The sequence below is a fragment of the Salvelinus alpinus genome, chromosome 3 (genome assembly GCF_045679555.1).
Source record: "Salvelinus alpinus chromosome 3, SLU_Salpinus.1, whole genome shotgun sequence".
Lineage (NCBI taxonomy): Eukaryota > Metazoa > Chordata > Actinopteri > Salmoniformes > Salmonidae > Salvelinus > Salvelinus alpinus.
This window is the reverse complement of record NC_092088.1, coordinates 61,351,604-61,370,248: the sequence shown is the minus strand read 5'-3', so window position 1 is coordinate 61,370,248 and position 18,645 is coordinate 61,351,604. Positions and strand designations below refer to the sequence as shown.

Genomic DNA, 18,645 nt, shown 5'->3' with positions numbered 1-18,645 from the left:
GGCTATGGCTCTGTGTGTTTGACAGTGAATGTGTGTGCACCTGTGTGTGTGTCCATTGACAAACAGTCATATGAGCGGCATACCACAGTGCTGCCATTGTTCATGTTGTGTGTGTCTTTGTGAGCGTGGGCACAGAAATCCACACACGCCGTGACCCCGGAGAAAGGTCGGCCCGCCCTCCGACCCAGCCTGCAGTCCTGGCCCGCCTGCTCCTGATCCACCTGGTTTTGGAAAGCCTCCGGGGCCAGTCTCTGGTAGACAGGACCCAGGTCTGTAGCCAGGTTCTGCAGCCGATTCTCCAGCTTCTCCTCCTGAACAACCCACAGACAGACAACACACAGATCAGAGGAAGAGTGGGACAAAAAGGGACAGGAACAGATGAGGGAAAAGGTGTGAGGAAATAAAGGAGAGTTCCCCTGGAGAATCTGGGAGTGTTTAAGATAATACCAGTAATGTTTAAGTCACTATCCTCCATGTCACGCTTTGACTGTCATATCAACCTGAGGCCACTAGGAGGTGTCTATTAGCCACTTTAACATGCCAAGAAGACTATTCACAGAGGAATATCTATTCTAAACCATTGTTTGTAAAGCTATAACAAGGCTTAGATTAGCAAAGCAAAGAGCTAGAGTTTAGACATATTGGGAAGTGGCTAGGGTTCTTTTCAGACCAGGCTCTCAAATCTAATTCAAGGGTGTCAGACTCAATTCCTAGAGAGTCAAATTGGCTGCTGTTTTTTTGCTCTTTCCCTTAAGCTAGTTCTGATTTAGACCAGGAAAACCAGGTATGTGGCCGGCCCTAGAGGACTAGAGTTTGACACAGTTTGACTGGAGTGTCCTGGTCCTCACCTCCTGTGGCATATCTCCCAGCAGGCGGTACTTTCTGGGGATCTTGCTGCGGGCGAACTTGCAGCCGTTGAAGTACATACTCCAGGAGCAGCCGAAGGAGAACGAGGCGCCACAAGAGTCTGGGTCCAAACCCTGGCACGCACACGTCCGACTGGAGAGACAGAAAGAGGGAGAGAGATGGGGAGAGGGGGAAGAAGATCCATTTAGATCTTGGCACGTAAGTGCAACTGAAGAGAGAGAGGGAGAGAGACTAAATGCTAGAAAGGAAAGAATTAACTCCTTTGTTCTATGAATCTAAATGTGTATCTGTAAGCCTGTTATTGAATAATACGCATAGGTCTGTTGTTTCAGTAACTCACTCCTCGTTGAGGGCGCAGCGTCGACTGGTGGGCGAGCCGTATTTACAGAGGGTCTGGGTGAGTTCTTGGTACAGACTGTCTGCCACCCCCCGGGGGATGCCCTCCCATGCCAGGATGAGGATCACCACCACAGCACTCTCACAGCGGTGCCCTGCCCGGTGTCTCACCAGACACAGCAACTTCTCCTCCTCACTGCCCCGACGGATCACCTGGGGGAGAGAGAAGGTTTACTACACAGACATGCAGATGTGTATACGCACACACAAACACACACACAGCCATATACGCACCCATACACATACACACGCAGCAGTGTACACACAGGCACGCTGGCACTCATGCACACACACACACACACACAGCCATATACGCACACATACACACGCAGCAGTGTACACACAGGCACGCACACACAAACACAGACACAGACACACACACAGCCATATATGCACACATACACATACACACGCAGCAGTGTACACACAGGCACACTGGCACGCATACACACACACACACGCAGCGGTGTACACAGAGGCACGCACGCACGCACGCACGCACGCACGCACGCACGCACGCACGCACGCACGCACGCACGCACGCACGCACGCACACACACACACACACACACACACACACACACACACACACACACACACACACACACACAGGAGGTACTTACCCACTTGGCGATGGGACAACCCTGGGAACTGCGTCCTTCTTTCCCAGTGTACACCACCACCTCCAGCCGTACTGCCTTCCCTTTCTCTCCATACCTTTGAACAAACACAGCAATAACATACAGAGCCGGATTATTGCAGGGGCTTACTAGGGATGAAGCCCCTGGGTCCAGGCCAATGGGGGGCACAAGAGGCAGCAAAAAAAAGATATATATGTATATACAATATATGTTCCTTTTTTTATATTATAATTTTTTATCCAACCACAGCCCACTCTCAATGTTAAAAATACACCAGAGAGCATCATTTACCCATAGAGGATCAACAGTTTATAAAAATTAAATAACTGTGGATTAAGTCACAAGCTCATACAGGTATCAGCCAAAAAGGAAACACCAACATAAATTGTCTTAAAAGGGTGTTGCAGAACAGCTTCAATGCGCTTTGGCATAGATTCTAAAAGACCTAAACCATGCTAGGAAAATGCACCCCACACCATAACACATACTTTGTATCCCTTGTTTACTCAAGTGTTTCCTTTATTTTGGCACTTACCGGTATGCCTACAGTCGGGAAGGCTGCAGTTTGGACAGCATGCGTGCCAAATAGGCTACAGCTTGTTGCGTTGTGGCCATAGACATATAATACATAGAAGGGTTTTGTAACCCCGTACCCTGGCAATTTGACTGTTAAAAGTCATGGGTACACTAGCAATGGATGCCAATCCTGACTTGAATTGTAGTAGCCATCTGTGGAATATATTTATATGCTTGGTTGCGGCTGTCAGTTTCCTTTTGCAGATTTCAAAATACAATCGTGGGAAAAACGTACAGTTTGGAAAGCAAATGCCTACTGCTGAAAAGAGAAGATGAATCGGTATGTAGAACCAATATAAATAATTTCTCTCAACAACTCCTAACTTGTAGCTAACAGCAGCACTGTTTTTCAAAGTAGCTCATCTTAAAATAGGCTGTTGCCACAACGAGCCCATTGGCCATCACCATGAGTAGCCTATGGGTTCATCTTCATCCTCACATGCTGACCAGACCAGACACGTCGCGTGCGCGAGCATCGCAAAATAAATGTAGAAATCCATGTTATTCAATTATTGCACCAACACTGCTCGCGCGCGCCAAAGAGCGTCTGCGATGCCAAGGGATAAAATAGAACTCCTTTCTATTTCTGACGCAGATCGTGCTGAAAGTCCTGCCTCTCCCATCTCCTCATTGGTTTATAGAAGCAGGTACCCACGTGCCATCTCCTCATTGGTTATACCCATGTGGGTGATTGAAAGACAAAATGTTTTGCCGGTTGTCGTGGTAAAAGTGTAGATGCCAATCACCATATAAGTTCAAAGATGAAAAAGCCTGGAAGGAGGAGAGATGACTAGAAACGATTGCAAGCTAACTAGCTAAATTGCCATACATGTTTAATGCTTTTCGACCTGTCCCCAAATTAATGTCATTGGTTCAGAGTTTATTTTGATATTTTAACCTGCGTGTCGTGATCGCGTTTGGTGTGGGGGGACAAAATAAATGTATGCACGATGGCGCACGCGTGCAGCCGGTTTGGGTTCCGTGTAAGGTGAGTCAGTGTGCCACTGGCCATTTTAATTAGATATTTTTTAAAAACAAAGCCCCGGGGCCTATGATTTCTTAATACGGACCTGATAACGTACATCACATCTTCATGACATTTCACACTTATCATCTTAGAACACAAACACAATCCTTTAAGCAATGACATACTGTATCAAGCATTTCTCCCTTTATCTGCGACCACCAGTACCAACATCTTTCAATGAATGCCAATACAACAACAAATCACATTTTGAGAACTTCATCAAAATACAATGGGACAGTGAGACTACATCACTAGCCAAAATGCAGCAATAGTTTTTGGAATAACTGTCAAAACAGTTAAAAACCAGGCACTGAGGCCATTCAGCAGACTACTACAGAGCAGAGAGACTGTGGGTGTGTGGTTGTTGTAGAGGTTGTCATTTCTCCTCATGTGCCCCTCGACTTGGCCCTAGGGGTTTCCTGTTCTAACACGCAGGGTGTGTTTTTGTATTGGTGAATGTGTGTGTGTACAAGTGTGTGTTTTGCCAGCGGGGTGCTGCTTTCCTTCAATGACAGGCTCTATAATATATGAGCTATAATATGATTGTAAGCCCCACCTCATTCCATGAACACCAAGAGCCCTTCGGGAAACCAGGCCTTTGGCAGGGCAAATGGTTCATACAGTAGGCTAATAAGAGTATGTACCAGACTTTTAGAAATATATACAGCTACATAGTAGTAGTGGTAGTGGTACATAGTGGTACATATTAGCCTAGCTCTATAAGCCTATTGGTAAGCCAACCTGTGAGGCACTGAGCCACTCCTGTTTTCATATCAACTCTTACCTTAGCAGTATTATACAGCCAATAGATTTGTCATGAAAACAGAAGTGGATTAGCACCTCACAGGTTTGCAGTCCCAATGGAAATATGAATGCATAAAGTAAAATGGCTAGGCAGCAACAAACACTTGTTTTCCCCCCAAGCTTGGTTGTGGAATGGAATAAAAAAAACTGATGCAGTTTGGCTTGTTAGTTTTTGTTGTTACCTGTTCTCCATCATCTCTCTGACGGCTGACACACTGGGTCCAGCACCAAGATGAGTGTAGTACGGACCCTCCTCCTTCTCTATGATTTGCTCTGTGGAGAGAGTCGTTTTTAGAATAAAGTTTCAGCTTATTTCTCGGAAAGCAAATGCTATGTACATGGATGTGACAAATACAGCCCCAGTTAACCAGTCATGTTGTGGCATGCAGAGAAAATCATATTCATAATCATCATAATCCTCATCATTATTATGTCCACCACCACTACCATCATCATCATCATCATCATCATCATCATCAAGGTGACTCACCCATGCAGCCACAGGAGGGGATCTCAGAGAGTTTCTTAGAGGGGGTGTTGAGCAGGTTCTTAGTGGGCGTGTCCAGGAATATGAGGGGCGATTCCAGGAAGCTGTTTACGTTGTGTTTGGTTGGCGTCAACTCCTCAGATAGGTCCAAAGCGCCGTCAGTTGACGTGGACAAGATGGTGACCGGACCGGACCTCTCCACCTTGTAATACCCCTGCCGTTGACCCCCAGAGGAGTAGCCGTTGGGTAAACTATGGTTCAACCCGGTTCTGTGGTTGTTAGAGTCTAAACTGGTAAAACTGGGGTTGGTGGAGCTAGCCTTTAGGTTAGCACCGTGCTGCTGCCAAACATAGGGTGGCGATACCTGAGAATACAATTGTCTTTCACACTCATGTCCCTGTCCAACTCCTTGTCCTTGTAAAGGGTCCAGGTGACCGTTCAGAGGACCATTGTGGTGACCGTTCAAATGCGACCACTGTTGGTTGTCATGACCATAACCTTGACCACGATCGATGGCTCCAGATGTTTTGTGGTATTTGACCCCACTGTGGCTGTTGCTGTAGTAAAAGAGCTGCCGTTGTTCCTCCTGAGCCTCAGCCAGGTATCTCTTTAGATCCATTTGGGTCTGAGGCAGAAACAGGCTCCTCTTGTGGCTGAGCGACAATGTCTTCGGCTGGGGCAGAACCTTCTGGACCCTGGCTCTGTGGGGGGTCTTGCCATTGGGTTTGTAGCCCTCCTCTTCAACCCCCTCCATCCCCTTCTTCTTCCTAGGTTTGGAAGGCGTGGACCTTGGTTTCCTCACAGGGATTTTCTTGTTGTTGGGTGGTGCATGCTGGGAATTGTAGTTGTACTTGATGGCCGAGACTGGCGTTCCTCTGGGAGGGTTGTTCTCAGAGTGCTGGGAGGGTTGGAAACCCTGCTGCTTGTGACGTGATTGGATGATGAATGCCAACTCGGCCAGTTGAGCCGCCACCTCTTCCTCATCCCTGTTCCTCCCGCTCTTACCCACCGTCCTCTCTGTTGTTTCCTTACTATTCCTCTCCATGTCTTTCCGCTCTCTGAAAGTGCCTTCGGACCTGTTATGGTGAGAACCAAGGTCTTCTGCTCTGCTGTACAGGTGTTGTCCTGCTCTCTCGGTGCTGTCGTAGGGAAGTCTGCCACAGTCCGAGCTGGCTTCTAGCAGGTTCTGTAGGGACAGCTTGCCAGTGGCTGCGGGACTACGGGAATGACACTGGATGACAAGACTCTGTCTGGCCACCGGGGACCTGATGACTGAGGTCTGGTGCAGAGGGGAGCGTATGACTGAGGTCTGGTGCAGAGGGGAGCTGATGACTAGAACTTTGTTGGGGAGGAAACCTGTAGGGGGTTTGACATCCTGGAGAGAGGTGTTTCTACTGGATAAGTGCATGGAAGGTGTGGTGGGGTTTTGACCATGTGCGTCCATTCTAAAGGGTTCGGGGGGGTTTTGGGGGATAGATGCCAGTAGGGTTAGCGCCTCGATAGCGATAGCTTGGTCACTGCTAATATTCCTCTCTTGCACCAACGACTGGATGCTTGGCAGAGAGAGATCTGGAGAGGGTTGCTCTCGTTTGACAATAATGTCAAGAGCTTTCCGTGGACTGATGGGAGTGCTTTTCAGGAGAAGGTCTACCTTAAAGTCCTCCGGCTCTGTTTTTAACGAGTGTAGCACCGGGGAACGGGAGCTAAACAGCTTGTCCTCCAGTCCCTTCCTGTCTGTGATAGAGAAACACACAACTGCTGCTAGTGTGGACAGAGCGTCCACATAGACATCGTCATCATTGCCCCCTAGTAGGGTGGAGCACTGGTCCGTAGACCACACCCACGGCTCCTCCAACTTGATCTTCTTCAGAGGAATGGCCATGGTGTCATCCGGAAGTGCATCATTGGGCTCAGAGCTGCCTTTGGGGTATGTGGTTTTTGTAGTCCTTTGGGACTCTAATTGTCTTGTAGTTTTTTGGGAATCTGGTGACACTGGAGCACCGTTGGTTTCATCAGCACCATTGTGAAAAGTCCCAGATGAAGAGTAGTGGTGTTGCAGAAGAAGTGCATCGTTGGTGTCCTCCAGGCCAGGCTCTCTCTTGATAAGTACTGCTGGTCGGCCATCTAGGATTGGGGTGAGAGTGTGGGCGTGGGGAGGGTGTGTGTGAGGGTGTGTCTGGGGGTGTGTGGGAGGTATGTGACCCTCCTCCTCCTCTGCCGTATAGGTTTCCTCTACCATCTGGACAGGGCTTCTGCCATTTATTGCGACACCCTCTGGAACCACCTGAGAGAGAGAGTGAGACAGAGAGTTGCCACAAGAAAAGGACAACCAGTTAAGAATAAACACAACTGTAAATACAACCCACATTTATGTTTATTTATTTTCCCTATTGTACTTCATTTGCGCATCGTTACAACACTGTACATAGCCATAATGTGACATTCGAAATGTATCGATTCCTTTTAAACTTTTGTGAGTGTGATGTTTATTGTTCACTTTTGTTCATTATCTATTTCACTTACTTTGGCAATGTGAACACATGTTTCCCATGCCAATAAAGCCCTTTGAATTGAATTTAGAGAGAGAGCGAGAGAGAAAGTGAGAGAGACACACGGAGAAAGATAGATTTGAATCTGTAATTTCCACTTAAAAATGTCAGACTTGATTTGCCTTAACGACAAATATATCAACCCCTACAAACATTTCCATTAATTATTATCCACATAATAATTCAAATTTCCTGTTGCTGTAGGATTATTTTCCTGCTGTGAGAAACTGGTTGAATTAAGATAGCAGATCTGTACCTTACTGCTTTGTGTGTGTGTGTGTGTGTGTGTGTGTGTGTGTATTGATACAGTAGTGTACATACCATAATACTGTCATGGAGCAAGGCCAAATCTTTGCTGAACCCCAGAGTTTCTATATTAATAGGAGCTTGCAACACTTTCCATAACTAATGATAATGTCGTTGGCACATCCAATCTGATTAAAACAATATGGCAGATAAAAACACCACAGTGCCAAGACTCCACCCACTAAATTGTGTGTGTGCCTGTTTTATGTAAAGCTAATGAACTGTTCTAACTACAGGGAGCCTGGAGGTGGGTGGATGTCAGCTACTTGTTTACCTTGTCTGAACTGTCATTAAACTCACTGTTTAACCACTCTTTATAGACTACACTACCCAGCATGCACTCTCTGTTTTAAAGCCTCCAGGCCTACAGTACCCAACATGCCCTGTGAGAAAGGACAGCCACCAGCCGTCTAGTCTAGGTCACATCCTTCTTCTAGGCCACTACTAACACAACTGACTCAATCCTAGTTCAATTAGTTGAAACAGGTGTGTTAGTACAGGGCTGGAACAAAAATGTGGACTGGAGTTGAGAAACACTGCTGTAGTACAGGATTAACTAGGCTAATAAGACACACGAGGGTTTGTGTTACTGCTGTTACTGGCACAGAGACAGGTCTATCTCACAGAGGACCAGTGCAGCTCACATCATCATCACATCTCTGTTGCTGGGTAAATCAAGACGTATCTATCTAATGGAGAAAGGACGCCCTTACGTGACAGACAAAGGGTAGGCAGGTAGTATGAAGTGTGAACATACTTTTACAGTGTTGGTGGTACTCTAAAACCTTACAAACCCTACAACAACCCTATAAATAGTCTGAGCTGCTACTGTAGGTCACTGATATTAAATTAGATTAGCAAGAGGGACATTGCTTACAGCAACAACAACAACAATAGAAAGGAGACATATAACATAAAATCATCACCATAACCATACTGTAAGAAAAATGCACTTTACATTGATCAGAGCACAGTAAATGTGAACTTTAAAACACTGTCTACACTTTCTCTAACCCACACACCAAACAGAAAACTCAGTCTGTCTGTCAATTACGGGGTGAAGCCCTCTTCTCTCCTTCCACTAGAGATGAGAATTATACACAATAATACCCTCCCAATACACTGTAGTAAAACCCCAACTCTATTTACAGTCATGTAGTATTCAGAACACCCCTCCTCTCCTCCTCTCCTGGTCTCGTGACCCTCCCTTACCACTAAGAGCATGCTGCTACTGATAGCGGGAGAGGAGGCTGAGGCAACATCTTGACTGCTGCTGTAATCATAAGAGAGAGAGAGACATCACAGAGAATGTGGAAATGAGCTACTATTGAGAAAGAGAGAGAGAGCAAGAGAAAAAGGGAGCGAGAGGGAGAGAAAGAGAGAGGGAAGGAGAAAGAGACAGAGGGACAGAGAGAGAAATAGAGACAGATACAGAAAGAGGAGACAGTAGGAGAGAGAGAAATTGATGGAGAGAAATAGGGAGAGGAAAGAGAGAGAGAAAGAAAGGGGTAAAGGCAGTGTGTCACTCACATTAACCTGCTTTTCTTAACAAAACATTAGTGGCTGGGTTCCAGCAGTACGCCAGCAGTGTGTATGTATCATAACATTTCATATAACAGTACATTAATATATTTTTTGACATATACTATAGATATGGGTGTCTGTAATTTTTTTGTAAGATATACAGTACCAGTCAAAAGTTTGGACACACCTACTCATTCAAGGGTTTTTCTTTATTTTTACTCTTTTCTACATTGTAGAAAAATAGTGAAGACATCAAAACCATGAAATAACACATATGGAATCATGTCGTAACCAAAAAAGTGTTAAACAAATCAAAATATATTTTAGATTTGAGATTCTTCAAAGTAGCCACCCTTTCCTGAATGACAGCTTGCACAAATCTTCACTCCTGTCCTAGCAACAAGACTATGACTGCTCTCTGACTCCTAACGACCCTCTCAGAGGAGGAGGGTTTCCAAGGAGGTTTCAACCGAGGGACTATCCATCCATAAAAACACACACACAGATACGCATCAATACACACACGCGCACACACGCACGCACGCACGCACACACACACACACACACACACACACACACACACACACACACACACACACACACACACACACACACACACACACACACACACACACACACACACAGCTCCACATAGGGAGTGTCCATACACCATATACAATGCACTCCACATACAGAGATGCATACAAAGATTTCCCTTTTATGCTTGCTTCGAGGCAAGCAACACTGAAGCATGCATGAGAGCACCAGCTGTTCCGGACGACCGTGTGATCACACTCTCTGTAGCCCATGTGAGCAAGACCTTTAAACAGGTCAACATTCACAAGGCCGCCGGGCCAGACTAATTACCATGAAGTGTACTTAGAGCATGCGCAGACCAAGTGTCTTCACTAACATTTCCAACCTCTACCTCACCGAGTATGTAATACCTACAGTTGAAGTCGGAAGTTTACATGCACCTTAGCCAAATACATTTAAACTCAGGAATTGTGAAAAACTGAGTTTAAATGTATTTGGCAAAGGTGTATGTAAACCTCCGACTTCAACTGTATATACTAGGTCGTGTCAGAGGATAGCCAAAAAATTGTCAAAGACTCCAGTTACCCAAGTCTGTTCTCTCTGCTACCGCACGACAAGCGGTACCGGAGTGCCAAGTCTAGGTCCAAAAGGCTCCTTAACAGCTTCTACCCCCTGCTGAACAATTAATCAAATGGCCACCCAGACTAATTACAAATGACCTCGACAAACCTGTACCCCCGCACATAGACTCGGTACCGGTACCCCCTGTATATAGCCTTGGTATTGTTGTTTCTTGTGTTACTTAAAAAAATAAAAAATAAAAACTTATTTAGTAAATATTTTCTCAACTCTTTTTCTTGAACTGAATTGTTGGTTAAGGGCTTGTAAGTAAGCATTTCACGGTAAGGTACCTGTTGTATTCGGCGCATATGACAAATAACATTTTATTTTATTTTACTTCTAAAAAGAAGTGACATCATAAGAATACAGTAGGCATTTTCACATCCTCATTGAATGTCACAGACAGCAAACAGGTGGTTCTACTGTCAATCCTTTCAGAACATTCTCTTAAAATAATGCATTAAAAAGGCTTATTTAAAAGTATTTGAAAAGTAATTCCTGATAAAGTAGCTCTTTCAGCTCTGATAATCCTCAAAAACATCCACAGAGTTCAAAGCCAGACCACAGGCTGCAGACAGTCTTACGACAACTATCCCACGGTGTGCTGTGCTTAAGATAAGACATAAAAAAACATGCTTCCTTCCTGGGCTGAGTGTGTGAGTGTGTTTCTCTGAAGTTCTGTGCATCGGATTCGTTTCATTCATAGAGCGTAATGCCGCCTTCCTCTCTGAACTCAACTTCACAGAGTCAGACACACACTGACCAAACAGAGCAGTGCACAAATACATTAACTCCTACAAACACTGCAGCTACTAATAATACTCTTTCTTCCAGCCAGTCAGGCTAAAAACAGAGTCAAACAGACTCACTGCAGCTACTAATAATACTCTTTCTTCTAGCCAGTCAGGCTAAAAACAGAGTCAAACAGACTCACGCAAACACAGTAGCACAAAAACAAAACATTGCATAATGTACTATCACTACTGCTACTACTGCAGCTAAAACTACCACAGCACAACCTACAAACACTCTTCTCCACTTTTCAATGAAAAGTTACTACTACTACTACTACTACTACTCCTGTCCTAGCAACAAGACTATGACTGCTCTGACTCCTAACGCCCCTCTCAGAGGAGAAGGGTTTCCAAGGAGGTTTCAACCGAGGGACTATCCATCCCTAACAAACACACACACACACACACACACACACACACACACACACACACACACACACACACACACACACACACACACACACACACACACACACACACACACACACACACACACACACACACACACACACACACACACACACACACAGCTCCACATAGGGAGTATCCATCCCTAGCATCCCCAAACAGAGAGACAAGAAGCATCTGCATCTCACCAAAATATATAATGATATGCCTTATACCATCTACTACTACTACTACTACTACTACACTACAACTACAGTGGCCTGGCGGGTAGGAGCGTTGGGCCAGTGACCGAAAGGTTTGAATCCCTGAGCTGACAAGGCAAACATCTGTCGTTCTCCCCCTGAGCAAGGCAGTTAACCCACTGTTCCCCGGGCGCTGACGGCGTGGATGTCGATTAAGGCAGCCCCCCGCACCTCTCTGATTCAGAGGGTTAAATGTGGAAGACACATTTCAGTTGAATGCATTAAGTTGTACAACTGACTAGGTATTTCCCTCTACTAGAACCAGACAGTAATGCTAGTCTAACTACTGTTAACTCTCCTCTCTCACACAAACAATAAAATAGATAGACAGAAAGAGAAGGACGCAGAAGGATCCTTGTCCCACCACGGCTAAAAAAGACATGCAGAGAAAAAAAGAGAAGGGTGGTTGTTACCGTGGAAACTGGTTTCTTTAACGCTCCTTTGGCCACGTCCTTGCACGCCACCTGGAAAACACAACCCCCCCCACACACACACACACACACACACACACACACACACACACACACACACACACACACACACACACACACACACACACACACACACACACACACACACACACACACATCGTTAGTGATTTAGAGGTTACACAGTCCAACAGGAATAGTAATAATAACAATCAACTATTTGTATCAAACCTTTTATACATTATTCTAATAGTAGTATACTGAAACTGCTTCCAAATACAAACAAAACACACAAAACACATGCAAACACACAGGACACAAAACACTGAAAAACAGTAGAGCTAGTTATCATAATAATACATTCTACTGTAAAGTATCTTTCATACACTACATTGTTTGTGTCCTGATATCCTGAAACTGTTTCCAAATCCACACACAGCCCAGCAGCACAGCAGACAGGGTTAGTCTCCTGCTAGAATGCTGTACTGTATTAACATGCGTCTGGAGCTAGACAATAGCCTCCAGGGCTACTAAAGGCTCCGGGCAGCTTTACCTTGTCTGTCCTCAGAGGCAGAACCTCAAGTTTGGGTAGCATTATATTCCTACAAGGTACCGGTGGCCATCTTGCTTTGCTCCCCTCAGCTCTAGATAGAAGAATAGCAGGCTACTATAACAGCCGTCTCTGAGAGGAGGGCGAGCTGAGCTCTCCACTACCATCGCCAGAGCAGAGAGAGGCTGCCTGCCTGTCTGCCTGCGAGACACTGTGTAGAGAACTGCTGTTGCCGCAGACACGAACACAGACATACACACACACTCACGTAAACACACACACACCCACGGCATGCCTCTCGCAGACATAGACTGAGCCCCGCCAGCCAATGGGGTGAGGGCGTCAGCGGCTTGTAAATGATCTCCCATGCCTAGTCCGTCCTAAACAAAGGAGCTCCTATGTGGGCTTTTACTCTAGCCCCTACGAACGGGGGACACACACAAACTGTGGACTGGACAACGTACACGCACCAGACTGGAGCTGAGCTGAGGAAGAAGAGATAGATGTGTCCACTGAGCTGTGTCTGTCTGAGATATTAACCCTTTAAATGCCACTCACAAACTGGGTGTGGGAAACAACATGTTATTTAAAAATATGTTTATAAATGGCGTATTCAACATTATGGAAAAGTTGATTAACAAAATTAGCCTAACACATGTATTATATTGTTTTCTATTGTATTATATTCTATTCATACAGAAGTAGACAGGCTAGGAGATAGACAGAAAATACAATTACTCTGAGATTATATTGCATGAGGGACAACAAGAACATATGACTGAATTCAAATCACTGGTTTTATTATTTAGCATCTTAATGGACCCTGACTGTAATGCAAAGCACACACTCCTGTCTGTCTGGCATCAGTCATAGCTCCAATGATTCCTCCAAGTCACCTCAGAGTTCAAACTACAAACACTTGTCCTAGCCTCTATAGTCTCGTTACGCTAGCTTTTTATGAACTCTGTGTCATAACGCTGTGAGCAAACGTCAATCTTAAAAAAATATATATTAAAAGTATCAGTTTTATAACAAGTCGAGAGTTGCAGAGTATTTTTATTATCTAAGCTGTGATTTGGGGCTGTGATTTCCCTAAGCTGTGATTTGGGGCTTTGATTTCCCTAAGCTGATATTTCTCCAACTAACTCAATGTACACAAAACATGACAGAATCCGCCCTAAGCTATGCCACACTTTCCAGGCTTGTGTTCATTAGGCACGAAACGGAAGAAAATGGACTGAAACAAGGACGGACTACCTGCACTTTTACAATAAACCCAAATGTACGTTTTCCGTTGCAAAATGTTTTCAGACGTTTTCCGTTTCGTACCCTAATGAACACAACCCAGCATTGTGAAACACCAAAACACAGTCAGGTGGTCGACTACTGCTGCATGAGTGTAGCACCAGCCCACAGTGGTTCTGCTCCAGTAACTCTCTACTCCCTGGCATACAGGAGTAGTGGCACGAGTTGTGTGTGTTTGTGGTGGAGAAGAAACACACCCCTGACTCCGACGAGTAGACACCCAGCCCTTCTCTCTCTCTCTCTCGTTCCCTCTGTAATTTCTATCTATATCTCTCCCAGATCCTCCCCTTTTCTCTCCTCTAGCCTCTCTTTCACTCTCTCCCAGCAACTTATCTTCCTTTCCCCACTCTTTCTCAGCCTCTTCTCAGAGAGAACTCCCTTTTCTCTCTCTCCTCTCTAAAGATGACCATGTGGTGTCGGCAAGGCGGAGGTCATACCAGGACAAGGGAATAAACTCAGGCAGGCTCCCTGTGTGTGTGTGTGTGTGTGTGTGTGTGTGTGTGTGTGTGTGTGTGTGTGTGTGTGTGTGTGTGTGTGTGTGTGTGTGTGTGTGTGTGTGTGTGTGTGTGTGTGTGTGTGTGTGTGTGTGTGTGTGTGTGTGTGGTGTAGCTCAGGTACTACGACAACAGCTTATCAGTGTATTCATAACAACCGCTAGCAACAGGCAGCATACAAACCCCAAACAAACACACACGGACATCTCTCGTGAGGATAAACCACTGAATTAAAAGGACATCATAGTAAGCATAACTAAGATGTGGCAGTGTTTAACAGACTACTGTTCTAATTTTCATAAGAATCCTTATTCTAACTTGACAGTCTATACAATTACATTAAAATCTAAGTGCAGAGGAAAAAATATATTTTAGAATTCCACTCAACTACAAGGTGCAATTGAGGCAGGTTAGAACAGGTGTAACACTCCACAGAGAAGGAAAGTTTAGATGCAGACAAGGGAGAGAGAGAGAGAGAGAGAGAGAGAGAGAGAGAGAGAGAGAGAGAGAGAGAGAGAGAGAGAGAGAGAGAGAGAGAGAGAGAGAGAGAGAGAGAGAGAGAGAGAGAGAGAGCGTGTGTTTGTGTGCATGTGACTAATTATAGCTGTCTGTGGTAGTTGGACAGGTTTGTCTCTTTTGGGCAAGTGTCTGACCGACTGTGTGTGTTCTAAACAGGTCAGGTTGGCTTTCCAGTCACCTTTAATATGAATCACCACACCTTTCAACTACCATCTGGTAACATACTGTAACGAGCCTGTAAGACCACCGAAACTCGCACGGTTTGTTGACTAGAGTAAACAGTCTAGGACACTGATTTCCCATAAAATAATCAAGTTCTCATTTATTTGGATGAACACAGACAGTGCACCCCAGCACTTATCCGCCGCACAAAATGCCTAACCAAAACTCTCCCTCAGCATGCCTTACATGCAGAAACTAATTTGCATAACATTGTGTGACAGGCTGAGAGACTTTCGAATGTGTAAAACATTACAATAACACACTTAAGAAAGGGTTGCAGCCTGTAGGACGCATGGTCAGTAATTTGAATAGTCCTCTACACCATACTTTACTTGTAAGTTTTATTCAATTACATTTTTCCTTGGATCTTACCAGATCTATTTGGCAAAACCTTCTGACAACACCAGCCCACAAATGCCAGTCAGATAATCTGCAATGCTCATCTGTGTTGGACTAAAGGTCTGCACGGGACTGATTTCTTCATCCCGCTCCAGCCCGCTCCCACTGATTTGAATACAGCGCCCGCCTGCTCCTGCTGACTTCTTGTCCGACTCCCACCTGCTCCCGCAAGAACTGGTCTCCAACCCACTGCAAGAACTGGTCTCCAACCCACTGCAAGAACTGGTCTCCAACCCGACCGCAAGAACTGGTCTCCAACCCACCGCAAGAACTGGTCTCCAACCCACTGCAAGAACTGGTCTCGAACCCACCGCAAGAACTGGTCCCGAACCCACCGCAAACACTGGTCCCGAACCCACCGCAAGAACTGGTCCCGAACCCACCGCAAACACTGATCCCGAACCCACCGCAAGAACTGGTCCCGAACCCACTGCAAGAACTGGTCCCGAACCCACTGCAAGAACTGGTCCCGAACCCACCGCAAACACTGGTCCCGAACCCACCTCAAGAACTGGTCCCGAACCCACTGCAAGAACTGGTCCCGAACCCACTGCAAGAACTGGTCCCGAACCCACTGCAAGAACTGGTCCCGAACCCACTGCAAGAACTGGTCCCGAACCCACCGCAAACACTGGTCCCGAACCCACCGCAAGAACTGGTCCCGAACCCACCGCAAGAACTGGTCCCGAACCCACCGCAAGAACTGGTCCCGAACCCACCGCAAACACTGGTCCCGAACCCACCGCAAGAACTGGTCCCGAACCCGACCGCAAGAACTGGTCCCGAACCCGACCGCAAGAACTGGTCCCGAACCCACCGCAAGAACTGGTCCCGAACCCACCGCAAGAACTGGTCCCGAACCCACCGCAAACACTGGTCCCGAACCCACCGCAAGAACTGGTCCCGAACCCACCGCAAGAACTGGTCCCGAACCCACCGCAAGAACTGGTCCCGAACCCACCGCAAACACTGGTCCCGAACCCACCGCAAGAACTGGTCCCGAACCCACCGCAAGAACTGGTCCCGAACCCGACCGCAGTCCCGCAATGTTATTGTAGGTATATGTGACACAGCTCGCTTTGCTGCCCCGGGTCTTAGCAATTTTGCCACCATAGGCAAGATGTGCAAAAATAGCCTAAGAAATAGGTTAACCTGTTAAACTCTTTAGCATTCTCTAAGCGACACATACTGTATATTCTGAACTACCTTCATTAGATACATTTAGATTTAATACTATAAGTCCTCAAACACAAATTGTCCCCATCTTGAGGAATAAGAGGTTTGAAATCAAATATGTATTGTGCAACGTGCCATGCCTTCATTTTTAGTTTTCCAGGAATGATGTACATACGAGGAGAAAGCTGAAGTCGTAACCTTTTCACCGGTGTAATTAGATCTCATGTCTGATTCCCAGTTAGTCCACTAGAAGATCACATGACGTGACTTGGCCACTTGAAACCAAATGTGTCTGGTTTGGGTAGTACCTCACTGTGCGAAAATGTCTGAACGGATTCTCAAGCCTGACGTCATAAAATGCCCCTAGCGATTAGGCCTTTCAAGTTCTAAAACCTATTTTCCCCCATTTGAAATTAGTGAGATAGATCAGCGGCACATATGGAGGATGCATTCAAGGTAATATCAGGGCGGCTGGTAGCCTAGCGGTTAAGAGCGTTGGGCCAGGAACCAAAAGATCACTGGTTTGAATCTCAGAGCCAACTAGGTGAAAAATATGTTGATGTGTCCCTGAGCAAGGCACTTAGCCCTAATTGCTCCTGTAAGTTTCTCTGGATGAGAGTGTATTGTAAATGTAACATTAAATGTTGATGGAAAAGAAATGCATTATGATGACCATGCATACAACACTTTTGCACTTTCTGTGACTTGCCCTACATTTCATACTCTATAAATATGACTGTAGTGCATGATTTATGGCCTGTAGAGGGGGGGGGGGGCATTCTTATAACTTATGACATATGACATATGGGTGCAGTGAGATACCCGATGGGTTGAACGTCAATCATCTTGAAAAAACGTTTACTTAAAACTAGAAATCAACCAATCCTCCATTGTCAACACAATGGAAAGGTCAAATGCTTTATTGTCTAAATGTTGAAAGTGCGTGGGCGACGGATAGAAACAAAATGGTGCAGTTTGAGGCCATGTGGCGGAGAATGATGCGGGCACTGGTGATGGTGGTGTGAGCTGGATCTGGGCAGGTGTGATGTCGTTGATGTTTGTGTGCATCTGTATGTTGTTAGTATGTGTATGTTTTGTTAAAATATATATATGTTTAAAGTCATTCAAAAAAATACCAGAGATTTTCACATGGCCCCTTATATTAGGTAATCAGTACCACAGGAAGAGTCATAATACCCAAATAACCCTGTACATCTCTCTAGGATAAGTTGACTTTTATTAATATATGATTTATCGCCTCTATTTACCCCCCAAAAATGAAATGCAAATTAGCTGCTAATGTGGCTATCATAAAGACAAATGCCATAATGATCTGGATGAGGACTGCCGAATCGAGGCAAAAATAAGAATCTCTGCATTAACTTTCTAATGTTAGCTAAATGTAATAATGAATAAATTACCAAAATGTCTTTAAATTGACAAGTCTGTGAACTGTTTTGTGCAAAGTTTTATATTGACACAATACCTGTTAGCAAAGGTGTCAGCTAGAGATGACGTGCAGGAGCTTGCAGGGATTTGTACTTTTGTATGATTTTACTTTGACGCTAATTAGCATTTTTCGATTCTGAGAGTAAATAGAAACGATTATATATTGATAAAAGTCACCTTGTCCGAGAGAGATTTACATGGTTATCAAAACATCACGCCATGGTAAGCCTACACGAAACACAGCCCTTATTTAAGTGTTTCTAAAATCCCCTATGGGAAAATGAATGGTGGAAAAACAATTGGAACCATTTCCCTGTTTGACCA

General features: G+C 45.3%; 1 protein-coding gene across 2 annotated transcripts in view; it reads right to left on the bottom strand.

Moving 5' to 3' along the window:
* LOC139571085 (methylcytosine dioxygenase TET3-like) overlaps nt 1-18,645 on the bottom strand; it is a 43,669-nt gene that overhangs the window by 5,768 nt on the left and 19,256 nt on the right. Inside the window, exons 1-8 of one of the 2 annotated variants that reach the window (XM_071393619.1) lie at nt 12,761-13,156; nt 12,193-12,243; nt 4,802-7,082; nt 4,494-4,584; nt 1,887-1,980; nt 1,208-1,416; nt 849-999; nt 84-311 (exon numbers count right to left, since the gene is read on the bottom strand). In XM_071393619.1, the coding sequence (XP_071249720.1) occupies nt 84-311; nt 849-999; nt 1,208-1,416; nt 1,887-1,980; nt 4,494-4,584; nt 4,802-7,082; nt 12,193-12,243; nt 12,761-12,802 (3,147 nt within the window). In that variant the 5' untranslated portion in view covers nt 12,803-13,156. Of the gene's footprint in view, nt 1-83; nt 312-848; nt 1,000-1,207; nt 1,417-1,886; nt 1,981-4,493; nt 4,585-4,801; nt 7,083-12,192; nt 12,244-12,760; nt 13,157-18,645 lie in introns of those variants that run through there. The other variant, XM_071393618.1, reaches the window with a different exon arrangement.